The sequence below is a fragment of the Lacerta agilis genome, chromosome 3 (assembly GCF_009819535.1).
Source record: "Lacerta agilis isolate rLacAgi1 chromosome 3, rLacAgi1.pri, whole genome shotgun sequence".
In the NCBI taxonomy this organism is placed as follows: Eukaryota; Metazoa; Chordata; class Lepidosauria; order Squamata; family Lacertidae; genus Lacerta; species Lacerta agilis.
The window spans coordinates 117685557-117712042 of NC_046314.1; the positions used below are offsets into that span (position 1 = coordinate 117685557).

A 26486-nucleotide genomic window follows, 5' to 3' on the forward strand; every position below is an offset into this window, starting at 1 on the left:
TTTGCAGAAATGGACCCTGATTCCTCGGACGCAGAGAAGACTCAGTTGGACACCAAAGGGAGGCCGCTGGGTAAGGAGGAATGAGTTTTTCTTCTCATTCTGTGGTTTTTGAAACTAATCCGTGGGTTCTGTTCATCTTTGGGGGGTGTTACAGAAATCCAGGTGCGAGGCTCCTCTGCCACCTGCTCAGTCAGGCAAAGCCTGTGGGTTCTTTACGGGAGAAAGAAGGAGACCAGCCACCAACCGGAGCAAAGGAGAATGACGTTTATTGCGCAACAGGTTCAAGGCAAGATTGAACACCGGGAATGGGGTGACAAGAATTTTTAAAATTTCCCATCCCATCCCAAGATACAGTTCGAAAAACATCATCATTACCACACTATTCCATAGGTAAAACGTCAGAAAAGGGGCGGAAAGGGGAGGGTTATAAATGATTGACATTGTGGTAAACTAGATTAACATAAGGGTAATGATTCTGGGCAAGATGTGAATGGGTGTTAAGTGTTGGGAGGACCATCTTGAGCACCCACTGGGAGAGAACAGTGGGCTCTTGGTCTGCATAGCTTGCCACATATCAAAGTCTGGAGGAAAGCATTTGCTCAGAGATTATCTCTCCTGTAAACGTGATCTCTCACTTGCAGGATTATGGAGGAGCCAAGCGTTTGTGGGTCCTTGACCAGGGTTAGAAAATGGCTTTGGAATGAAGAGAATCCATGAAAGTATCTATTTTATATGAATTTCCAAAGATTTGAGGCTTATTCTAGAATTGAATTGAGTTCGGAAGCAGTCTAGGTTGACTCCTTGTTACAATGTATCTGGTGAGAGGCTGAGCTGAGCTTGTCCTGCAGAGGCTGCAGAGCCAATGCATTTCCCTAATGGGTTCCCTTAAGGGCATCGCTCCGTACCCAAACAAGTTTACTCGGGAGGAGACTTTGCTTAGGTGTCCACCCCCGTAATTTCCGTAACGGGGAAGCACTTGGAGCCAAGAGCCCTAAGGAGGGGAGATGTATTTTTTGACCCAAATTAAGTTTGAAATGAGTACAAATGTCTAAATGCACTTTGCAAGAAAGACTTTTTCTAAGGCCCATCTGTAGCCTGAAATGTACTGCTAAAGCTCTGAGAGACACAGAAGCTGATGGCTTCCCTTTGACTTTTGTCTCTCGCAGGTGACAGAAGGATGCCCCCAAGACCTCCTCCTCCATCTTTTCACGATAACGGAGGAGAAGCAGCAGCTGTGGAAACAGATCTGGTATTGGGAAAGAGGCATTGTAGGGGGTGGGGCAGGCAGGGAACCTCTGGACCAGAAGGAATTTCTCCTCTTCTTGCTTCTGTCAAAGTCTCTGTCAAATATCTCTTTAACAATTTTCCATTTTTTCCTGCTCCCCTCCCCTGGACTTCCCTCATACTTCCAATTTGTTTTACTTTCAATTTATTCATCCTGTGTATTATTTCCCCAATTAATTCCTAATACATTTACATCTATATTTGTGAATGTTTCCTTAAACCTTGCTTCTTTACATTTCCAACACTAAATTTCTATTGTTTTTATACATTTTTGCCAATTTAACCAGTGTTAAATACCATCTATACATCATTTTCATGTAGTTCTCTTTAAGCAAAGTACAGGCCGTGAATTTTATATCATTCTTCCATAGCCTTTCCCAATCTGTCATCTGAATATTATGTCCCACATCTTTTGCCCACTTTATCAACACATTTGACCATTCCAACCACATATTATACATTTTAATAATAATAATAATAATAATAATAATAATAATAATAATAATAAGTGTAGCGGTTAAGAGTGGTAGACTCGTAATCTGGTGAACCAGGTTCGCATCCCCGCTCCTCCACATGCAGCTGCTGGGTGACCTTGGGCTAGTCACACTTCTCTGAGTCTCTCAGCCCCACTCACCTCACAGAGTGTTTGTTGTGGGGGAGGAAGGGAAAGGAGAATGTTAGCAGCTTTGAGACTCCTTCGGGTAGTGAAAAGCCGGATATCAAATCCAAACTCCAATAATAATAATAATAATTTTTCTATGGAAATTTGAAGTTTCAGAAGCAAATCCTTTCTTTTTATCATTCTTAAATACTTCATTTAATTGAAAATAGTTAACCAATCTGTTCCCTTTCCTTTTCCTTCTTTAAAGGATTTCACTTTCAATTGGTTATCCATTTCCATTAATAGCTCTCTATTAGTTGCCCAATTGGGTTTCATGTTTACTTTTTTCAGTGATATTCCTTCCAATGGGGAAAGCCACCATAGTATTTTTTGTTCTAACAAGTCTTTATATTTTCCCCAAACTTTAAAAATCGCATTTCTTATTGTGTGATTTTGATTTTTTATTATTCATCATCATTCTTTAATCAACCGTCAGTCAGAAAAGATACATTTATCCATACAGAATTAAAACATCTAGAGGAACTTTAGAATAAAACATAGCCAGCACTAACATGAAGCTATACAGATAAACTCATGTCAATGCAATCAATTTTAGTCTTACGACGCTTAAGAGCTAGAAAAAGAAATTTGGCCACCAAGGAAGCTGTTTTTCCCGTAACATTATTCAACAAATATAAAACCTGTCTTTCTCTGGATAGACAGCTAAGTTGAGATAAGTGTGGGGCTATAAGATTTTGCCTGAAATCTGTATAGAATCATAGAATCCTAGAGTTGGAAGAGACCCCAAGGGCCATCCAGTCCAACCCCCTGCCAAGCAGGAAACACCATCAAAGCATTCCTGACAGATGGCTGTCAAGCCTCCGCTTAAAGACCTCCAAAGAAGGAGACTCCACCACACTCCTTGGCAGCAAATTCCACTGTCAAACAGCTCTTACTGTCAGGAAGTTCTTCCTCATGTTTAGGTGGAATCTTCTTTCTTGTAGTTTGAATCTATTGCTCTGTGTCCACTTCTCTGGAGCAGCAGAAAACAACCTTTCTCCCTCCTCTAGATGACATCCTTTGATATATTTGAACAAGAGAGAATATATTCAATGGACTCTACCTCTCCCAGGGCACAATGACAAGTTCTCTGGGCATATGGGACTCCCCTGTACCTTCCCCACAATACCGCAGATTCGAGGACATTTAATCTAGCCGCTGTGAGGCGTCTACGGTATTCCACATAGTGGATTTCCACGAGATAAGGAGCTGGTGTAACCTGATATATCTGCTCCCCCAGGAACATCCCTGGTTTCACAAGGGCTATGTCCTCTTGTCTAGCAATATCACTCAGTCTCTGGGAGATCACAGCTCTGGCTTGACTATATGTCATAGACTCCAGGTAAAGATGTGACAATCCGCAGGCCTGTACTTCATTTATGATCTCCCTTTCCCACGATGATTGGAAATCATCCCTCAGTATCAAGTGAGCCATACCCACTGGTTTAAAGCATAGTTTGAGCCATAGCCAAAGCTTTGCCTTCAAGGCCACATACCGAAAAGCTTGGCAGCCAACCTCTAATCTCATGACCGCACCCACTACAGAAGGGGGGGTCCTGAGGATGGCTCTAAGAAATTACGATTCGATGGATTCTAGTCTCAGAAAATCCCTACAGGAACCCTAAGAGATGCCCACCAAAAGTAGTGGAAGGACTTTCATTTGGAAAATTCTCAAGGCTACTTTCACTGGTTGAGCCTGTTTCTTAGCATATAGAGATCTAATCAGCATGGCTGCTTTAGATGCGTTTGTAGTTATATAATCTCTATGAGCCAGAAAAGACCTGTTTGATCGAATTACTTGACCCAGATATTTGAAACAGTTAACCTGCTCCAGAGTAATACCATTCATCGACCACAAGTGGAGTTTTGGTCGGGCGTAAAAGACCTAATAATAATAAAATAAAATAATAATATTTGTTATTTGTACCCTGCCCTTCTGGCTGGGTCCCCCCAGCCACTCTGGGGGGCCTCTAACAGATTAAAATACATTAAAATATCACAGGTTAAAAACTTCCCTAAGCAGGGCTGCCTTCAGGTATTTTCTTAGTCTTGGCATAATTAAGTTGAAGCTCATGTTGATTACCATATTCATAGAGTGCTTGAAGCATTCTCCTCAGCCCAATGGGAGATCTAGCTAGGAGAGCGGCATCATCCGCATACAAAAGGACGTTCAGAGCTCGGCCTGCTAATTTAGGGGGGTGGAAATTTATTCTAAAAGCTTTTATGTATTTTTGCCTTCTGATACCACAAGTACGCATACCAACCAAATCTATTGTCATGTCCTTTAAATCTACTAAATCTATATTTTTTTAAGTTAACCAATCCCAAATCCAGCAAATGCAGGAAGCTTCATAATGTAATTTTATATCTGCTAGGGAGAAACCGCCTCTTTCTTTAATATCTGTTAGTAATTTCTATTTTATTCTTGGCTTCTTCCATCTCCAAATAAATCCTAAAATATCTCTCTGTCATTCTTTGAAGCCATTTGCATTCCTTATCACTGGAACTGATTGAAATAAAAATAACATTTTTAGCAATACATTCATCTTAATTACCAACATCCTTCCTAATGATGATAGGTTCGTTCTTCCCCAAATCTCTAAATCTATTTTTATTTCTTTCCATCTTTCTTCATAGTTGTCTTTGAATATATTAATATTTTTTGCTGTTAACCATATTTCACTTTTTTATGTATATTCCGTCTTCTGTTGTAACTCTTTTATAACTTGTTCTGGAATGTTTTTTACTAGGAGCTTTGTTTTATTTTTATTCCATTTAAAGTCTGTTACTTGTCCAAATTCTTGTATTTTTTCTAATACTTTTACTAATGAGTCATCATCATCATCATCATCATCACTAAATCATCCGCAAATGCTTTCAATTTATATGCTTTTTTGCCTACTGTTATTCCTCTAATACTTTCATCTGCTCTTATATCCCTCCCCAGGACCTCTACTACTAAAATAAACAACAATGTTGAGAGGGGACATCCCTGTCTTATTCCTTTCATTATTTTACATTCTTATATCATTAATTATTAACCTCACTTGTTCTAAATATATGGCTTCTATTTACTCTTTTAAACATTTCTCCAAAATTAATTTCTTCAAGAACCTTTAACATAAAGGTTCAGGAAACATAATCAAATGCTTTCTCTGTATCCACAAACATCATTGCTGCCTATTTTTCATTCCTTACATCCAACGACTCAATAATATCAATTATGTTCCTTAGATTATCCTTCATATGTCTTCCTGGAAGGAATCCTGTTTGATCTTTATGACTTATTTCTAGTCTGCTTGGCTGTTTCTCCCATCTGATCTGAACCCAGAAATATGCCCACCCAACAAACATAACCATTCCATTCGCTGTCCTCAAAACAGACCGCCCCCGTAGATAATCTTTATGCTGTCTCAGAAGAGGACCTTTTTTTTCCTTCAGGGTCCTCTGTGCTTTGAAGATGTTGCTGTGTATTTCACAGAGGAGGAGTGGGCATTGCTGGATCCTGACCAGAGAGCTCTGCATAAGGAAGTCATGGAGGAGAATCATAGGATTGTGGACTCTCTCAGTAAGGCTTCCTGCTGGATCATAATATCTGTTTTGAAATCCAATACATTATAAATATTTTGATGGCACTCAACAGCATCTGGGATTCTCATTCCCCGCAGCTCACCTTGAATCTTCTGTTTTGTCTGCAAATATTATTGCCCCACATATGCCTATTTAAACTATGACCAGGCTGGTCTGAGCTGCCCAGACCTTCTTGAATGTAACTTTCCGTGTGGTGGCAGAAGAAGTAGCAGCTTCTGTGAGGTTTTCTGTTTTTGCTTCTGTCGCTTTCTGGTTGACCAGAGACAACTGACCTTGCAGATGGGACAGATTCCATGATTAGGTCAAACAAAAACCAACCTAGAAGATGCCAGGCTGTTGAATCTCAGGTTCTCATCATTTTTTATGTGTGTCAATGAGAGTCAACAAAGGCAGTGAACCTCGTAGTAAGGCTTTAGATCTAACTCCCTTCAGTTCTACATTGATCACAAACATTCATTAGCATTTGAATAATTTGGGGATGCATTTCTTCCTGAGGCTCTAACCTGTTTCTCTCTTTGATGCAGGTGGTGATGGATTGGAAATTAGGAACAATGGAGACATTCACACAGTAGGGAAGCTGTATAAATATTTGGAGTGTGTAAAGAGTTATAGTCAGAGCTCTTATTCTACTTCCCGTAAAATAAATTCCATTGGGAAGAATCGCTATCAGTGCTTGGAAGGTGGTAAGATGTTTCGTCAGAAGAAATGTCTAACTTTCCATCCAAAAACTCACAGCAGGGAGAAACCACATGAGTGCATGGAATGCGGAAAGAGCTTCAGTCAAAGGTCCAATCTCACAACCCATCAAACAATTCATACGGGAGAGAAACCGTATCAGTGTTTGGAATGTGGAAAGAACTTCAGGAAGAAAGCTAAGCTTAAGGCTCATCAAAGAATTCATACAGGAGAGAAACCATATCGGTGCATGGAATGCGGAAAGAGCTTCAGGCAGAGAGCCCATCTCACTTCCCACCAAATACTTCACAGCGGGAAGAAACCCCATCACTGTTTAGAATGTGGAAAGAGCTTCAGTTACAGGCATGTGCTCAAGGCCCATCAAAGAATTCATACAGGGGAGAAACCATATCAGTGCATGGAATGTGGAAGGAGCTTCAGTCAAAGGGCTGCGCTCACAGCCCATCAAATAATTCATACAGGAAAGAAACCATATCAGTGCTTGGAATGTGGAAAGAGCTTCAGTCGGAGATCCCATCTCACTTCCCATCAAATAACTCACAGTGGGGGGGAAACCCATAAGTGCTTGGAATGTGGAAAGTGCTTTAATCAGAGATCCTATCTCATTTCCCATCAGAAAATCCATAGAGGGGAGACACCATATAAGTGCTTGGAATGTGGAAAGAGCTTCAGTAACAGGCATGTGCTCAAGGCCCATCAAAGAATTCATACAGGAGAGAAACCATATCAGTGCTCGGAATGTGGAAAGAGCTTCAGTCAGAAGGCTGTGCTCATGGCTCATCAAAGCATTCACACAGGGGAAAAACCATATCAGTGCTCAGAATGTGGAAAGAGCTTCAGTCAGAAAGCTAAGCTCATGGCTCATCAAAAAATTCATACAGGAGAGAAACCTCATAAGTGCTTGGAATGTGGAAAGTGCTTCAGGCAGAGGGCTCATCTAAAGGATCATCAAAGCATTCATACAGAGGAAAAACCATATCAGTGCTCAGAATGTGGAAAGAGATTCAGGCGGAAGAATATTCTCACTTCCCATCAAACAATTCATACTGGGGTGAAACCATATCAGTGCTTGGAATGCGGAAGACACTTCAGTCATAGGTCCCATCTCACTTCTCACCAAATAACTCACAGTGGAAAGAAACCCCATCACTGTTTAGAATGTGGAAAGAGCTTTAGTCACAGGGCTGTGCTGAAGGCCCATCAAAGAATTCATACAGGAGAGAAACCATATCAGTGCTTAGAATGTGGAAAGAGCTTCAGGAAGAGGAGCTATCTCACTTCCCATCAAACAACTCATACTGGGGTAAAACCATATCTCTGCATGAAATGTGGAAAGACTTTTAGTCGGAAGGATAGTCTCACTTTACATGAAAGAATTCACAGAATAGAAGAACCGTGTAAAAGCTTCAAATGTGGAATGGACTTTGTTAAGGGATCCCAGTTTACTTCCCATCAAATAACACATAGTGGTGAGAAAGCATACCAGTGTTTGGAATGTGGAAAGAGCTTCAAGTGGAAGAGAAGTATCATTTCCCATCAAAGCATTCATACAGGGGAGAAACCATATCAGTGCTGGGAATGTGGGAAGAGCTTTTCCTGGAAGACAAATCTCATTTCCCATCAGAGAATTCATAAAGGGGAGACACCGTTTCAATGTTTGGAATGTGGGAAAAAATTCAGTCAGAAGTATACCCTTACTTCACATGAAAGAATTCACAGAGGGGAGGGACAATATAAGTGCTTTGAATGTGGAAGGAGTTTCAGTAGGGGCTCCCACCTCTCTTCCCATCAAAGAATTCATACAGGGGAGAAACCATATCACTGCTTGGAATGTGGGAAGAGCTTCAATAGGAAGAAAAGTCTCACGTCCCATCAAATAACTCATTCAACAGATGAAACCTATCAGTGCTTGGAATGTGGAAAGAGCTTCAAATCAAAGAGAAGTCTCACTTTACATCAGAGAATTCATACAGTGGAGAAACCATATCAATGCCAGGAATGTGGAAAGAGCTTCAGTCGGAAGGAACATCTCACTTCCCATCAAACAATTCACAGTGAAGAGAGACCATATCAGTGCTTGGAATGTGGAAAGAGCTTCAAATCAAAGAGAAGTCTTACTTTACATCAAATAATTCATACTGGGGAGAAACCATATCAGTGCCAGGAATGTGGAAAGAGCTTCAGTCGGAAGGAACACCTCACTTCCCATCAAACAATTCACCGTGAGGAGAGACCATATCAGTGCTTGGAATGTGGAAAGAGCTTCAAATGGAAGAAAAGTTTCACATTCCATCAAAGAATTCATACAGGGGAGAAACCCTATAAGTGTTTGGACTGTGGAAAGAGCTTCATGCAGAGGTCTAAGATGACAAAACATCAAAGAACCCACAGCAAGGAGAATCATAGTATTTGAAGATGGCTGACACATCTCCTAATCTCCTCTTTTCAAGGCTAAACATAGCCAACTGAGACCTCTGGGTATAGGGCGATATATCATTTTGATCTCCCTTCTCTGCATGTGTTCCAGCTTCACAATATCCTTCTTTTATTGTGGCGTCCAGAACTGGACCCTGTACTCCAGGTGTGTTCTAACCAAGGCAGAAGGGAGTGGTAATATTACTTCTGATGATCAGGATGCCAGGTGTCTGTTGATGCAGCCTAAAACAGCATTAGCTTATTTTGCTGCTGCCTCACATTGTTGACTTGTGTTAATCTTGTGGTGTACTAAGACCCCTAGGTCCTTTTCACATGTACGGGCGTCAAGCCTGGGGTTCATCATAGAATTGTAGAATTGCAGAGTCCTGAGAGACCGCAAGAGTCATTGTTCAACCCTCCGCAATGCAGGAATCTCAAGTAAAAGCATCCCTGACAAATGGGCATCCAAGCTCTGCTGAAAAATTCTAACGAAGAAGAAGAAGAGTTTGGATTTGATATCCCACTTTATCACTACCCGAAGGAATCTCAAAGCAGCTAACATTCTCCTTACCCTTCCTCCCTCACAACAAACACTCTGTGAGGTGAGTGGGGCTGAGAGACTTCAAAGAAGTGTGACTACCCCAAGGTCACCCAGCAGCTGCATGTGGAGGAGCGGAGACGCGAACCCAGTTCCCCTTCCCCAGATTACAAGTCTACCGCTCCTAACCACTACACCACACTGGAGGAGTGTTCACAACCTCCCGAGGGAGATGGTTCCACTGTCGACAGCTCTTACTGTCAGTAGGCTCTTCCTGATGTTTAGTCGGAATCTCCTTTCCTGTAACTTGAAACCACTGATTTGGGTCCTACTCTCCAGAGCAGGAAAAAACAATCCTGCTCCATCTTCCATGGGACAGCCCTTGAGATATCTGAAGTTGGCTGTTTTATCTCCTCTCAGTCTCCTCTTCTCTAAGCTAAACATCCCCAGCTCCCTCAACAGTGGTTCCTTGTGGTGGGAGTTTCTTTTTATTTTCAAGAAAACTTAAGAGCCCTGCAGCTGCATTCGCCCAATGGTCCATGCAAAGGCTATCCATGAGACATGGTGAGAGTCTTGCCTCAGGTGGTGGCGTTGGGTGGAGCAACACATTGATCCCCTGCAACCTGAGTGTCTCTGCCCAGTGAGGCCCTTCCATGACAGAGGAAGCTGGATGAAGGCTTGCCAGGACCTCGTCTGTCCTCTTCCCCTGTCCTGCAGCAGCAAGCAGCCTTGATCCATCAGGCCCTGGGAGAGGAAGAGAACCAAGAAGATCCTGGAGGGCTGCTGGCACCAGGATTAGAACAATTGGCTAACTCCTTTGAGACTAAAAAGCCAGTGATTGTTTTCTATAGATGCCTGGTTTCACTCAAGTCAATTTGACATACAAAACCTGAGAAAAGAACAGAATAAAAAACTGGAGATCTCTGTCTTATCCAATGTTTTACCTTTGGGAGTTATGTTTCATTAGTTTATGAATTAGGTCTTCTACAAGGAAAAATGCTTAGAATTTATCAGGCTCCATTAAGCTTGTAGATAGTCCCTTTCTGTACAAGCATATCAAAGTCCAATAAATTCTAAATGTGCTCTTGCTGCTAGAGATGTAATTAGGAAAATGCTTCTTTGAAACATATGTTCATGGGATGTCCAAAGCTTGCGCATTTTGGGAGGAACGTATTAAGGTGCATAAATACCACATACCAACTTTAGGTGCTTTGATAATGGGTTAATGTTAATGGACTGTTTGCATCCACCTTCTGCTAAACAACTGATATTGAAAGAGAATGCCATGGTCCCTTTTGAACGATGGATATTAGATAGGGCTGCTCTTGCAACTTAGAAGTGTAGATAGTGCATGGAGAAAGATAATGATATTTAGAATGCATTTTTAAAAATAATGAATTGTTAATAATAGCTTACTCCTTAGAATGGGGGTAGGCAACCTAAGGCCCGGGGGCCGGATACGGCCCAATTGCCTTTTGAATCTGGCCTGCGGACAGTCTGGGAATCAGCATGTTTTTACATGAGTAGAATGTGTCCTTTTATTTAAAATGCATCTCTGGGTTATTTGGAATTCGTTCATTCCCCCCCCCCCCATATAGTCCGACCCACCACATTTTCTGAGGGATGGTGGACCAGCCCACGGTTGAAAAAGGTTGCTGACCCCTGCCTTAGAATAAGCATACTACTTCTATACCTACATATTGTATTGTATCACGTTTTCAAGCAGTTTCCTTTCCTTTGTTTTGACCTTTCTCCATCTTGGTCACTTCATTTCTCTACTGAAAATTGACAACAAAATAAAAACCCGCCACGCTTTTCTGCCTGGTTGAACAGACCCCCATCGCTCCTTGAATTGAAGCCATGTGACCTTGACTTTCAACTTCCTTTTGACCCAGCATCTCATTGGGGACCCTCTGTCTTCCTCAGAGTCAGATTGGTTGGCCTATGTTTCACAATGGTGTATTTTACAAAGAATACAACATGAAAGGAGGGGGGAAGAGTCTATAGGGTGAGCTCGTATTTTCACCCAGGACATCCAGCAGGAGGATTACTGCTGTGGGAGCTGGATGGGAGAATGGGCAGAGCGTGGAAGAGGCTGGAGAACCTGCCTCCAGGAGAAGAACAGGACAGGCAGGCAGCCTTGGACTCCAGGAACAACCGCACTGTTGTTATTGCACTTAAAAGGACTGCACCCTCTGTTGAGAGAGAGACTTTGTGTTGAGACCTTGTATTGGACTGGTTGCCTGTTTGCTCATCTAAATGAATTAAAGGCTAGTCTTCCTCCGTCTGTGAGAAGTGGTTATTTCATGCTGGGGGTCAGAGGGGGAACCCACTGCAGTGTAGAAACACAACCAACCAGATCCTTGGGTCCCCCTCAGCTAAGTTTTGGACCCGCTCCCAGAGGAGGCAGGGCTTCGACCCATGCAGGGCTTCCCCCAGCCAGCCAGCCCTTTGGAGAGCTGGTCTACCTGCGGGAGAGCCTGCAGCCCCCCTCTGGGCATCCGGCCCTTTCCACCAGAGCCCATTGAAGGTGTGGATGGCACACAGAAACGCCAAATCCCTTCCCATCACAGCAGTACCTCTTTATCTACTTTCACTTGCATGCTTTTTGAACGGTTAGGTTGGCACAAGATGGGACAGAGCAAAGGGAGCTCACCCCATTGTGTGGATTTTAAGGGCTGACCTTCCACTGGACAAGCTGAAGAGATTCAGTGGGGATGCAGCCGAGAGAGTGGGAGGCACCTGTTGGCTCAGTCTATCTGCCATCTCCTGGTCTAGCTGCTCTGTGCTTTGGAAGCCCACCCACCCGGTCTACCCCCAGAGGCCAGGACTCTAGGAGCAAGGTCGCCCCTGAGAGAGATGGCAGGAGGGAGCCGCCATGGGGGTGGGTCAGGGAGGCATCCACCTCCCTAGGTCAAGTAAAACAATAGAGGTACTCTCCTAAGTGACCAACCCAACAAAGGCCTGCCCCCCCCCCCGAAAAACCCTTGGCTATGCCCCTGGAGCCACCTGTGCAAGAATCATGCCTTGGGGTGTTGGGTTTCTATTCCTCTCACTCTGCAGATATTGTGTGGGATTTGGTTCATCCCATGTCTGTGTTAAACCAAGGATGCAGTGAAGGACAGGCGTGCCTGGCGTGCTCTGGTCCATGGGGTCACGAAGAGTCGGACAGGACTGAACGACTGAACAACATGTCTGTGTTAATGCATTCCAGCACCAACAGTTGGAATCAGGGAGTGGATGTTTACTGTACTTTGTTTTTGCTTTCACTTCTGACTTCTCTCCGAGGAAGACCAGAAAGAGACATGCTTTCTTTTGTTCTGCCTTATGCTATAGGCACCCTCGGCCTATAGAGCGAGATGAGCACGCAACTCCAAAGTCATCCGCGACTGGACTGTCAGGGTACGTTTACCTTTACCTATGCTTAATAAAGGAGCTTCTTCATGCTCACAACCCCAGCCTAGCTCTGACTGCGGTTTCTCTCTGCTGGACTCTGGATGTGTGTTCAATGTCTCCAAGACATGAGTCACTATAAATCGTCGGGGAAAGCTGTCGCCGGAACTCCCTAGAGCTGCACGCTGGGGATGCCTGGGGTCGTCCATGCCCCGGCGGACCCGACTGGTGGAGAGAGGGAGGATGTCCGGCCGTGCAGGGCTTCCCCCAAGCAGACAACCGGTCTACCTGAGAGAGCCTGCAGTCTCTCTCCGGGCATCCGCTCGATCCTGCTCCAGGTCCCGGGTGCGCGGCGGCTCCTTGAAGCCTCGCCCTCCCCTCGCGAGGGAGGAACCGAGGAGACCCTGAAGCTCCAGAGTTGCCGCCGAGACAGGGAGAAGCTCGCCCAGGGAAGGGGGGAGGGCAGCTCTGCCCCCGGGCGGAGGAAGCGGGGAGGGGGCACCTTCAGCGCCAGCCACCACCCCCATTGGCCCCCTTCCCCAGGTAGCAGCTGCGGCCCTCCAGGTGTTGCTGGACTCTCCTCCCACCCCCGATGCGAAGCCTGGGGGACGGGCCGGGCCGGAGGGCAGCCAGAAGAGCCTCCCCTCGGAGCCTGGGTAGCTGCCTCTCCTCTGCGCGCCAGGCTGCAGCTCCGGGGCCGCGTGAGCGCGCAGAGGGAGTGCGCGCGCCCTGATCTCTAGAAGCCCCCGGTTGTGCAGCCCGGGCTCCGCCTGCTCGGCCGCGGATTCCTTGCTGAGCCCAGGTCAGCATCCTTGGCGGCAGAGACCCGGGGGAACGGGCCGAAGGGGAGGCGAGAGAAGGGGCGCAGCGGGAAGCCTTGCCCGGCCTCCTGGAGCCCTGCCGGGGGAAGCGGCGGAGAGTTCTGCCCGTCCGCAGCCTGGAAGAAGACAGGGGCGCCGTGGGGGTGGGGAACCTGCTTGACCCCCAGCCAGCCTTCAGGGCGCTTGGTTGGGACATGCTTCGATCTCTCTCTCCCCAGCCTCAGCCCCCCGCCTCGCCTCCCCTAAGGCTCCCTGAACCCCAAGGTATCTGAAGAAGTGTGCATGCACACGAAAGCTCATACCAGGAACAAACTCAGTTGGTCTCTAAGGTGCTACTAGAAAGAATTTTCGATTTTGTTTTGACTATGGCAGACCAACACGGCTACCCACCTGTAACTGAACCCCAAGGGGTAGGCTTGGGGTGGAGATCCCCAGGCAGCAGGGGGCTCCTCTGGCCCAGGCAGGCGCCCTTCTCGGATCCTGGCTCGGGGCAGAGCCTTTTCCCCGGCCGGCGTCTCCTCCTCCTCCAGCCCCGAGGATCCCCCCCCCCCCCAAAAAAACGAGACTTCCCTGCTCTGGAGGGACCGAGGGACCAGCTGGGCGCGCTCGGCTTGCCAAGGGTTAAGAGCAGCTGAGCCGCCTTCCTAGAGAGGAAAGGAAATAAGGGTGAGGGGCGGGTCCTCCGGAGCGCGAGCCCCTCCCTGGCCCCCCTCTTGTCTCCTCCGCGCGCTGCTTCGCCTCCGGTGAGTCTTCCCCTGGGTCGGCCTTGGGGAGAAGGGGGTCCTGGGGGGGGGGGCTGGCGTGCGGGGGGCTGCTCAGCTCGAGGCCTCTGCCCTCCCTCTCGGCGGAGGAGAGGGAGAATCCTTCAGGTAGGTGAACAAGTGCCCTTGGTGGACGGAGAACGCAGCCGGAGGGGGAAAGCGCCCTAAAGAGAGAGAGGGGCGAGATGGAGGGCGGGGAAGAGGAAGTTCTTCGCCCAGTGAAGCCTCTGGGACCGACGGGCAGCGCCTTGTCATGAAGGAAGAAAGGAAAACTCGCCGAGTCCAAGGTCCAAAGGAAGAAGGGCTTGAGTTACACAACCTTCAGAAATGAACTGGAGACATACGAGGCTCAGTCGAGAGAAGGAAAGCGCCGCTGGCTGAGCGCAGGCATTTCTCTCGTGGCTCAGCGTGACCTCCAGATCGTCAGGGAAAGATTTGCAACAGAAATGAACCTTAGAGAATCTTCCAGAATTTTCGGGCACTTTCCAGATTCTGCCCTCATAGGCTTTTGTCATGACAGGTACTTCCTCCTGCAGGAGGCAGGGATGGTCCCCCGCCTAGAAGGCTCTAGGTGAGGATGAGGCCCATGCATGGAGGAGAGGCAGAGGGAGGGCTGGCTCCTCCGCACGATGGACCTGGTCTTCCTCCACAGGCAGATGGAGCCCAGTTGCTGGAACCGAAGGGGGAGACAGGGGGTCTGGCGCCCCAAGGGGGGGGCTTCCCAGAAGAGCCCCCTGCTTAGCCCCTCGGAGAACAGGAGGGGGACTTCAGAGGGAACCCATTTGGCCTGATCCTGCTGCCTGACCTTCTGATACTGAGTTCCTCCAAATGCAAGCATGGTCCTCCGTCGCCCTTCAGTTAGGAGGAAAGCTTTCCCCACCCCCCATGAATTCGACTCCTGGCTGACACACGTGTGTGGTGTGTGTGTGCATGGGTGTCGCTTCAGACATGTCCAGAGGATCGTTGGTGACGGAACAGAAAGCCTTGCTTGGGCCCCTTATGGGTGGGTGGGGGGTGGCCAGGTAATCATCTGGCCCTCAGAACAACAAGAAAGGACCCCACCCAAGTAGTGTGCCTTGAGGACGTTGGTCCAAGTGCTAGAAAATAAGACAGAAGCAGGCCCTGAAGTGGGGGAGGGGGAGGGAGAGAGAGCAGCTCTTGAGGGTCCCCAGCTAAAGACCCCAACTATGGCCTAGTGTCTAAATTACATCCAATACGAATTACTCACCTGTCCATCATCATTCTGTCTTCGCTTCTTCTCCTGGCCTTGTATCAATCGGATAACAGAACAATGTATTTGCTTTGTAGGATTTGTGAGCAACTCTTAATTGTATAGACAGAACCTGGCAGAAGACTACAGTATTCCTTCCGATCTCTTGGAGGCTTCCTGAGAGCAGCACCGCTGGATGAGCAGGACAGTTCCCGGCTGTTCTTCCGCTGGAGATGGAGAGCTGGGTGAAGGAATGTGCAGCAGAGACCAGTTCCCAGGCCGAAGGTTTCCTCTTGAGTCAGGCGGAGGAGAGAAAGCAGGCAGAGCAGCAGGTGAGAGAGACTCTCCTCTGGAAACTCTCAAGGGGCTCAGAACATGAGGGAGAGTATCCCCAAAATGCTCTTCTAATGGCTCACCCTCTTTTGGGAAGCAAGGGATGAGCTCTGCTCCCCCAAATTGTTTGCTTCGGCCATCCCTTTTCTAATCCTCCCCATTCTCTGTTTTTAATCCTTGTTGCTCTTTCAGGGAAAAGATCCATTTGCAGAAATGGGCCTGGATTCCTGTGAGGCAGAGAAGACTCAGTTGGATGCCAGAGGGAGGCCGCTGGGTAGGGAAGGAGTTTTTTCATTCTGTGGATTTTGAATCTAATCTGTGGGTTCTGTTCATCTTTAGAGGGTTGAGTCCCTGAGTGTTTTCCCCCTACCAGCAAACAGTTACCTGACAACAGCTCCTGATTGGCCAGAGTTCTATGGAGGCAGTTGGAGTGGAGGGAGAGACTGTATGGGAGATTCATGGCGTCTCTGAGGGGATTCTGTCCGGAGATTTCTTCGTTCTGGTCAGGGGTCGAGCTGAGGAGAGTCGAGAACTCTCAAGAGATGCTGTCTGGCTCTGAATTTCAGAACCCTATAGAAATAGACAAGACACAGCCCCACACGGTTGTTGTTGTTGTTGTTGTTGTTGTTCAGTCGTGTCCGACTCTTTGTGACCCCATGGACCAGAGCACGCCAGGCACGCCTGTCTTTCACTGCCTCCCGCAATTTGGTCAGACTCATGTTGGTAGCTTCGAGAACACCGTCCAACCATCTCGTCTTCTGTCGTCCCCTTCTCCTTGTGCCCTCCATCTTTCCCAACATCAGGGTTTTTTCCAGGTAGTCTTCCCTTCTCATGACGTGGCCAGAGTATTGGAGCCTCAGCTTCAGGATCTGACCTTTTGTTCCATTGGCCAGAAAGGTCTATCTTCTGAGCTACGCCAATAAAACTCAGAGACTTGAGAGGAACTTGGAGTCCATTTTGTTTTCTTTATTGCAAGGCAATAAGGGTTACAGTCGAATCATTTTCGCAAGCCTGCAACCCCGCCCAAAGGTCTGAGCAGGGGTATTTGTAACATTTCAGACAAAAGATTTCAATTTAACCAATCATATTTTATTACCTCATTTCAGTTTATTACCTCATTTCATGTCCAAGGTGTTGATGTAGAGGCATTCCTGTTTAGTTTTCATCGGACCTGTAAGGACTTAAATATTCCGGAGGAAATCTGGGTGCTTTCTTTACATCACAGATATGTGGAGTTTGAGGGAAATATACTCAGATTTAAGAGAAGATGAAACCTCTGATTACCTCACATTCAAAGAAAGAGGGAAAGGTCACTTTGGTACTAGAAAAGCCTTTTGTGACATTGAAAAACCAGGAGAGACTTCTGCCCAACTGGGTAGACATATTGATAAAGCTCTGGACAGATGGGTGGAAGGAAGAAAATGGAAACTGTTGATGAGCTTATCTGTAGCCTGAAATGTGCTGCTGAAGCTCTGAGAGACGCAGGAGCTAATGGCTTCCCTTTGACTTTTGTCTCTCAACAGGTGACAGAACGATGCCCCCAAGACCTCCTCATCCATCTTTTCACGATAATGGAGGAGAAGCAGCAGCAGCTGTGGAAACAGATCTGGTATTGGGGGAGAGCTTTGTGGGGAAAGAGTCAGAGGAGTGGGGCAGCCAGGGAGCCTCTGGGCCAGAAAAAAAATCATAGAATCCTAGAGCTGGAAGAGACCCCAAGGGCCATCCAGTCCAACCCCCTGCCAAGTAGGAAACACCATCAAAGCATTCCTGACAGATGGCTGTCAAGCCTCCGCTTAAAGACCTCCAAAGAAGGAGACTCCACCACACTCCTTGGCAGCAAATTCCACAATTATCCTTCTCTTGCTTCTGTCAAAGCCTCTGTCCTGAACAAAGATTGACAGTGCCAATTGAGAAAGTTTATGTGCTGACAGGAATGAACAGCCATCTCTCCTTAACCAGCCTTTGGAATGTCACTATTATTATGATTTATCAGTAGCTGCAATCATATTTCTGTATTGATCAAAATAGGCTTCTAAGCAGTTGAGAAGCCATTACAAACAGTGGCCAGGATTCACCTAACCAGCCTCATCAGCCGCACCATGGGAATCCCCTTCCTCCTCCTCCTCCCTGTGCCCCCATGAGCCCATTGAAGTTGGCTGTAGGGCAGAGAGAGGGTTCCATCGCCCCCCCCAGCATTGCATAGTGGGAGTAGAGAAGGGATCATTCTGTCTGGCAATCAGGAACAGGGCCGTCTCATCCATAGGGGCTAGTGGCGCAGTGTGCCAGCCCCCCGGGGGTGTCCCCACGAGCCCGCCGGCATACCGGGTGCCCCCCTCCCCAGCTCGCCCCCGCCCCCATGGGCGGGTTGGCGGCCGGGCGCTCGCGCGCCGGCAGCGCAGCCACTGCAGCCCATGCTGCTCCCAGGCAGGCTGCGAGCTAGCCGCCCTCGCCTCCTGTCCCAGGAGCACTGGAAGGGCGCACAGAGCCCCGCACCGCTCCAGCGCCACACCCCTCATCCCCCGCTTGCCCACCACCCCTCCCGAGGGGCGGCAAGAGCGGGAGGCGGTGGACAAGCGGCACGCCGCGGGCGCCGGAGCGATCACCGCGCCACGGCGGCCGATCTCCCTAAGACAGCCCTGATCAGGAATAATTCCACAGACAGAATGATTTGAAGAACACCATGCAGAGTTACACCCATTCACACAAAGATTAATACCCATCATTAAAATGCACAATAAAATAATTCAATTGAAATGCTAAAATCGGCATCCGGACCTAAAATGTGCAGCAAAATAATCCCATTAAAACAACACAACAATGAATGGGCAGAAAACAACCAAGCAATGTATAGTGGATATTCTTTATGCTATCTCCGAAGAGGACCTTTTTCTTTTTCCTTCAGGGTCCTCTGTGCTTTGAAGATGTCGCTGTGTATTTCACAGAGGAGGAGTGGGCGTTGCTGGATCCTGACCAGAGAGCTCTGCACAAGGAAGTCATGGAGGAGAATCGTGCGATTGTGGACTCTCTCAGTAAGGCTTCCTGCTGGATTATATCTCTTTTGAAATCCAGTACATTATAAATATTTTGATGGCACTTGACAGCATCTGGGATTCTCATTCCCCTCAGCCTTCCTTGAATCTACTGTTTTATCTGCGAATATTCTTACCCCACATATGCCTATTTAAACCATGAGGCTGGTCTGAGTTGCCAAGACCTTCTTGAATGTAACTTTCTGTGTGGTGGCAGAAGAAGTAGCAGCTTCTGTGAGGTTTTCTGTTTTTGCTTCTGTCGCTTTCTGGTTGACCAAAGAGACAACTGACCTTGCAGATGGGGCAGATTCCATGATTAAGCCAAACAAGATCCATCCTGGAAGATGCCAAGCTGTTCAAATCTCTGGTTCTCATCATTCTGTGTGTCAGTGAGAGTAAGCAAAGGCAGTGATCCCTGTAGCAAGACCTCAGATCTAACTCCCTACATTCTACATCGATCACAAACATTCATTAGCAGTGTTCCATAATTTGAGGCTCCATTTCTTCCTGATGGTCTAATCCGTTTCTTTCTTTGATGCAGGTGGTGGTGGATTGGAAATTATGAACAACGGAGCCCATGACAACATTCACACAATGGGGAAGCTGTATAAATATTTGGAGTGTGGAAAGAGCTACAGTCAGAGCTCCTATTCCACTTCCCATAATATAAATCCTGTTTGGAAGAATCTCTATCAGTGCTTTAAAGATGATAGGATGTTTCGTCAGAAGAAATGTCTCACTTTCAATCCAAAAACTCACAGCAGGGAAAAACCACATCTTTGCTTTGAATGTGGAAAGAGCTTCAGTCAGAGGGCTAAGCTCATTACCCATCAAAGAATTCATACAGGAGAGAAACCATTTCAGTGCTTGGAATGTGGAAAGAGCTTCAGCCAGAGGGGTCATCTCACTTCACATCGAACAATTCATACTGGGGTGAAACCATATAGGTGCATGAAATGTGGAAAGACTTTCAGTCGGGAGGATAGTCTTACTTCACACCAAACAATTCACAGTGAGGAGAGACCATATCAGTGCTTGGAATGTGGAAAGAGCTTTAAATGGAAAAAAAGTCTCACTTTACATGAAAGATTTCACAGAGGGGAGAGACCATATAAATACTTGGAATATGGAAGTACCTTCGGTAAGAATAGTAGTCACACGCCGCATCAAATAATTAACATTGAGGAGAGACCATATCAGTGCTTGGAATGTGGAAAGAGCTTCAGTCACAGGGCTGTGCTGAAGACCCATCAAAGAATTCATACTGGAGAGAAAATGCATCAGTGCTTGGAATGTGGAAAGAGCTTCAGTTATAAGCATGTGCTCACGGCCCATCAAAGAATCCATACAGGGGAGAAACCATATCAGTGCATGGAATGTGGAAGGACTTTCAGTAGGAAGGACCATCTCACTTCCCACCAAATAACTCACAGTGGAAAGAAACCCCATCACTGCTTGGAATGTGGAAAGAACTTCAGTCACAGACATGTGCTCACAGCCCATCTAAGAATTCATACAGGAGAGAAACCATATCAGTGCATGGAATGTGGAAAGAGCTTCAGTCACAGACATGTGCTCACTGCCCATCAAATAATTCATACAGGGCAGAAACCATATCAGTGCATGGAATGTGGGAAGAGCTTCAGGAATAGGACCGATCTCACTTCCCATCAAATAACTCACAGTGGCGGGGAACCCCATAAGTGCTTGGAATGTGGAAAGAGCTTCAGTCAGAGAGCTAAACTCATGGCTCACCAGAGAATTCATACAGGAGAGAAACCATATCAGTGTTTTGAATGTGGAAAGTGCTTCAGGAACAGGGCCCATCTCACTTCCCATCAAAGAACTCACAGCAGGGAGAAACCCCATAAGTGCATGGAATGCGGAAAGACATTCATGCAGAGGGATCAGCTAAAGGCTCATCAGAGAATTCATACAGGGGAGAAACCATATCAGTGTGTGGAATGCGGAAGGAGTTTCAGTAGGAAGGACAATCTCACTTCCCACCAAATAACACACAGTGGGAAGAAACCCCATAACTGCTTGGAATGTGGAAAGAACTTCAGTCACAGGGCTGTGCTAAAGGCCCACCAAAAAATTCACAGAGGTGAGAAACCATATCCGTGTTCGGAATGTGGGAAGAGTTTCGGTAAGAAGGCTGTGCTCACAGCCCATCAAAGAATTCATATAGGGGAGAAACCACACCAGTGCTCGGAATGTGGAAAAAAGTTCAGTCAGAAGGTCCATCTCACTTCCCATCAAAGAACTCATACAGGGGTGAAACCATATCTTTGTATGAAATGTGGAAAGCCTTTCAGTCGGAAGGATAGTCTCACTTTACATGAAAGAGTTCACAAAAGAGAGGAACCATATAAAAGTTTCAAATGTGGAAAGGACTTCATTAAGGGATCCCAATTCATTTCCCAACAAATGACACACACTGGTGAGAAAGCATACCAGTGTTTGGAATGTGGGAAGAGCTTCAAATGGAAGAATAGTCTCAATTTACATCAAACAATTCACAGTGAAGAGAGACCATATCAGTGCTTGGAATGTGAAAAGAGCTTCAAATCGAAGAAAAGTCTCACTTTACATCAAATTCTTCACAGTCAGGAGAGACCATATCAGTGCTTGGAATGTGGAAAATGCTTCAATCGGAAGGCGTATCTCACTTCCCATCAAACAATTCACCGTGAGGAGAGACCATATCAATGCTTGGAATGTGGAAAGAGCTTCAAATGGAAGAAAAGTTTCACATTCCATCAAAGAATTCATACAGGGGAGAAACCCTATAAGTGCTTGGAATGTGGAAAGAGCTTCATGCAGAGGTCTAAGATGACGATCCATCAAAGAACTCACAGCAAGGAGAATCATAGTATTTGAAAATGGCTGACACATTTTTTCTTAATCTCCTCTTTTCAAGGCTAAACATAGCCAACTGAGACCTCTGGATATAGGGCGATATATCATTTTGATCTCACTCCTCTGCACGTGTTCCAGCTTGACAATATCCTTCTTTTATTGTGGCGTCTAGAACTGGACCCTGTACTCCAGGTGTGTTCTGACCAAGGCAGAAGGGAGCAGTAATATTACTTCCGATGATTAGAACGCCAGGTGTCTGTTGATGCAGCCTAAAATAGCATTAGTTTATATTGCTGCTGCCTCACATTGTTGACTCGTGTTAATTTTGTGGTGTACTAAGACCCCTAGGTCATTTTCACAAGTAAAGCACCCCTGACAAATGGCCATCCAACCTCCGCTGAAAAAAAATTTCTGCTGCTCCAGAGAAGCGGACACTGAGCAATGGATTCAAACTACAAGAAAGAAGATTCCACCTAAACATCAGGAAGAACTTCCTGGCAGTAAGAGCTGTTGGACAGTGGAATTTGGTGCCAAGTAGTGTGGTGGAGTCTCCTTGTTTGGAGGTCTTTAAGCAGAGGCTTGACAGCCATCTTTCAGGAATGCTTTGATGGTGTTTCCTGCTTGGCAGGGGGTTGGACTAGATGGCCCTTGTGGTATCTTCCAACTCTATGATTCTATGATTCTCTGTTAAATGTTGATTATAAGATTTTTGCAGGAGTAATGGCAAATAGGATGAAAGATTATTTAAATAAGATAATAGGCAAAGATCAGAACAGTTTCCTACCAGGGAGACAGATAAGAAATAATATAAGGATAGTGATAGATCTCTTAGAATGCATTGAAATGAATTCTAATTTAAAAATAGCTTTATTCCTTGTGGATGCGGAAAAAGCTTTCGACAGTGTGGCATGGAGCTTTATGGTATATACCATGGAGAGTTTAAAAATAGGTGGAAAATTTCTGAATGGGATAAAAGCAATATATGAAAGCCAGAAGGCCAGATTAATAATCAATAATTAAATTACGCAGGAATTCAAAATAGAAAGAGGCACAAGGCAAGGATGCCCACTGTCCCCGCTTCTATTTATTGCCACGTTGGAGTTACTGTTGACTGCAATAAGAAAAGAGACCAAAATAAAAGGCATTAATACTGTGGTACCTCGACTTACGAGTGACTCGACTTACTTTTTTTTGACTTCCGAATGAGTTCCGGAAGCAAAAAAATGGCCACCGCTTCCGAATTTTTCGATTTGCGAAGGGAAAGCGGCAGCACGATACCTCTACTTACGAAGTTTTGAATGCGGTTTTTTTGACATACGAATTTTTTGCCGTTTGGAGATGGCACCTTCGACTTACGAAGATTTCAACTTACGAGGGCGCCTTCAGAACGCTTTAACTTCGTAAGTCAAGGTACCACTGTATAGGTAATAGATGTTACAGAATTAAAGCATATGCTGATGATGTGGTTATTATAACAGAGGATCCACAGGAAGGAATTCAAGAAGCCTTAAATAAAATAGCAGAGTTTGGGGAGGTGTCAGGATTCAAAATAAAGAAAAGTCAAAATTATTGACAAAAAATTTGGGGAGGAAAGAACAGGAAGAATTGGAGAGGATAATAGGATTAAAAATATGTAGTGAAGCGAAATATCTAGCGATTTGGGTTACTAATAATAATACAAATATATTTAAAGATAATTATATTTAAAAATGGAAAGAAGACTAAGAAGAGTTTGGATTTGATATCCTGCTTTATCACTACCCAAAGGAGTCTCAAAGTGGCTAACATTCTCCTTTCCTTTCCTCTGCCACAACAAACACTCTGTGAGGTGAGTGGGGCTGAGAAACTTCAAAGAAGTGTGACTAGCCCAAGGTCACCCAGCAGCTGCATGTGGAGGAGCAGAGACGTGAATCCGGTTCCCCAGTTTCCCCAGTTTACTAGTCTACCACTCTTAACCACTACACCACACTGGTGTAGGGGAGTTAACGAAATGGGGAAAATTAAAGTTGTCCTTGTGGGGAAGAATATCATTGATTAAAATGGTAATCCTCCCAAAGATGCTTTATCTATTCCAAAATATCCCAATAATCATAGGAATGAGGTGCTTTAAGGAGTGGGAAAGAGATCTATCAAAATTTATATGGGAAGGTAAGAAACCTAGGGTTAGATTTAAATTATTAAAAGAACCAAGGGAAAGAGGAGGGTTCGGAGTTCGGGACCTCAAAGTTTATTATGACTCGGCAAGTCTGATGTGGTTAAAGGACTGGATGCTACTTAAAGATACTAAGATATTAGATTAAGAAGGGTGGGATAAAATATTTGGTTGGCATGGCTACCTGGGCTATGAAAAGATTAAAGCGCATAGGGGCTTTACCAATCATGCAGTAAGAAAAGCTCTTTTTGAGGTCTGGGAAAGAAATAAGGTACATATAACACCATGGTGGTTATAAAAGCTCAAGCAGGACAATAGAGAAACATGAAGGGTAATTGGCCAAAATGTAACGAATTAGTAGAAGAGACTAATCAACACCCAGAAATTTAAAAATTCGAAGAGTTAAAACAAAGCAGTTTCAGCTGGCTAGAATTCTATCAATTAAAATCAATATGTGAGAAGGATAAAAAGATATCAGTCTGGGAAAGGGAAATATTATATAATAATCAGAAAAAATTGATTCATTGGAAAGATAACACCATGGTCCCCTTTGAACAATGGATACAATATAGTACTACTCTTGGAACATTGGAGTGTAGATTTTGGAGAAATAGAATATTTAGAATGCGTTTAGAAAAACAATGATTTGTTAATAATATTTTACTCGTTAGATTATTGTACTACTTATATAGAATAGAATAGAATAGAATAGAATAGAATAGAATAGAATAGAATAATAATTTATTGGCCAAGTACATTTTTCAATATACTCGGAATTTGCTTTGGCTACATTACAATGTAAAATACATTATACAAACAATAGTAATTTACAGAGCAAGATCTACATATTGTATCACATTTTCAAGCAGTTTCCTTTCCTTTGTTTTGACCTTTCTCCATCTTTGTCACTTCATTTCACTACTGAAAATAGACAACAAAATAGAAATGTTAAGGGACAAAGAGAGGCTGGATGGTGCATTTCCTTTGGGGGTTTTTCCCGTGGGAGGGGTTCATAAAAGAGAAAAGTGCCACTCCTGATGCAGCCCATGTGGAAGGCGTTGAGCAAGTGGCCCAAAGCTGGGAGAATGGGCAGAGCGTGGAAGAGGCCGGAGAACCTTCCCTCCAGGAGAATAATGGGCCAGGCGGGCAACCTTGGACTCCTGGAACAACTGCACTGTTGTTCTTGCACTTAAAAGGACTGCACCCTCTGGTGAGAGAAGAAGAAGAAGAGTTTGGATTTGATATCCTGCTTTTCACTACCCGAAGGAGTCTCAAAAGCAGCTCACGTTCTCCTTTCCCTTCCTCCCCCACAACAAACACTCTGTAAGGTGAGTGGGGCTGAGAGACTTCAGAGAATTGTGACTAGCCCAAGGTCACCCAGCAGCTGCATGTGGAGGAGTGGAGACACGAACCCGGTTCCCCAGATAACGAGTCTACCGCTCTTAACCACTACACCACACTGGCTTTGTGAGACTTTGTGTTGAGACCTTGTATTGGACTGGTTGCCTGTTTGCTCATCTAAATGAATTAAAAGGCTAGTCTTCCTCCGTCCCTGTGAGAAGTGGTTATTTCATGCTGGGGGTCAGAGGGGGAACCCGCTGCAGTGTAGAAACAACCCACCAAATCCTTGGGTTCCCCTCTGCTAAACTGTTAAGGGAGAAATCTGAGGGCTCCCTTGGACAAAAAACAAGGACACCAGCCAGGAATACCAGAGCAAAACAGCAGCCAGTAGGCTTGGTCTTTAGTGAAGACTGTCGTGACAGGACTTGCACCTGCCACCAGGTGGAACAAGATGGAATCCCCGAACAAAAGTGGGCCCCAACTTTTATTAGTTCTGTTACGGAAAACACCGGGTAGAGGCTGCTCTGCTCCCGGTCCTACGGAAGAAGCCCATGGTTCGCTGCGGAGTCAATGGAGACCAGCCAGAGATTGGAGCAAAAGCAAAGGAGTTTATTGCGCAACAAGGTTCCGGAGGATCCGAACCCCGAACAAAGCGTGTCATGAACTTTTAAAACTTCCTGCTATCACCCAGGATACATTGCAAACTACATCATAATTACGTTAGGGAAAGGAGGGGGAAAGAGGAGGTCCAAGCAAGATTTATATACAGGTAAACAAGTTTAGCATATCAGGAAGGGTGGCAGGAAACAAGTAAATGGGTTTAGGGTGGGTACAATATACATCCAGATTTTCTACCGGGCGAGAAGAATGGGGAAACATCTTGGAGGATGTATGTCACCATGGCAACGGATTGGAGGGTGCTTGAGTGAATCACTTGGGTGGGGGCATTTCCTCCAACACCTGGGTTGTACGTGCTCCCTCGCCTAAGGGATTATGAAAGCCACTGGGATAAAATTCATTTAGGTGACAGAAAAATCATAAGCAATGAAATCATAACCTTCTGATGGTTGGAGAATGGTGGGGACTGTGGGACTAGAGAGGCCATCCCCCAAGGAGAAGATAGACACCCGAATGAAGCAGATCGGATAAGGGGTTACTGAGATATGATTTTTACATGAATAAACCTTTTACAAAGTAAAAGAGACCACCTCTGAGTCTAAATTGTCTAGTGGTTACATTGTATCGAATCATAATTAATAACTTCCTTTGCTAAGTACACCGTAGTTTCAGTTCCATTGTTGATCTGTCATCACCTTGTCAGTGGGTTAAATGAGGCGTGCAGAGCGGCAGCTGAACGTTCCATCCTGCAGACTGAAATGCATGCTTCTGATTGGTGGGT

The 26486-nt window shown here is 45.6% G+C and overlaps 2 protein-coding genes and 1 long non-coding RNA gene across 3 annotated transcripts; all 3 read left to right on the forward strand.

The window, feature by feature from the left end:
• Positions 1 to 6293: 6293 nt before the first annotated feature.
• LOC117044691 (zinc finger protein 850-like) lies at positions 6294 to 9142 on the forward strand. Its single transcript, XM_033145502.1, has 2 exons — positions 6294 to 6419; positions 6849 to 9142. Exons 1-2 carry the CDS (start codon positions 6294 to 6296, stop codon positions 8643 to 8645), a joined length of 1923 nt encoding a protein of 640 aa, XP_033001393.1. The 3' UTR covers positions 8646 to 9142.
• Positions 9143 to 15650: 6508 nt separating this feature from the next.
• LOC117044484 lies at positions 15651 to 17376 on the forward strand. Its single transcript, XR_004426296.1, has 3 exons — positions 15651 to 15702; positions 15896 to 15977; positions 17227 to 17376. It is a non-coding gene; the product is annotated as an uncharacterized LOC117044484 (long non-coding RNA).
• Positions 17377 to 18350: 974 nt separating this feature from the next.
• On the forward strand, positions 18351 to 19998 carry LOC117044692 (zinc finger protein 239-like; the record flags this gene model as incomplete). Its single annotated transcript, XM_033145503.1, has 2 exons — positions 18351 to 18732; positions 19274 to 19998. Coding segments are annotated over exons 1-2 (891 nt in total), but the record flags the coding sequence as incomplete, so codon positions are not given.
• Positions 19999 to 26486: the final 6488 nt, after the last annotated feature.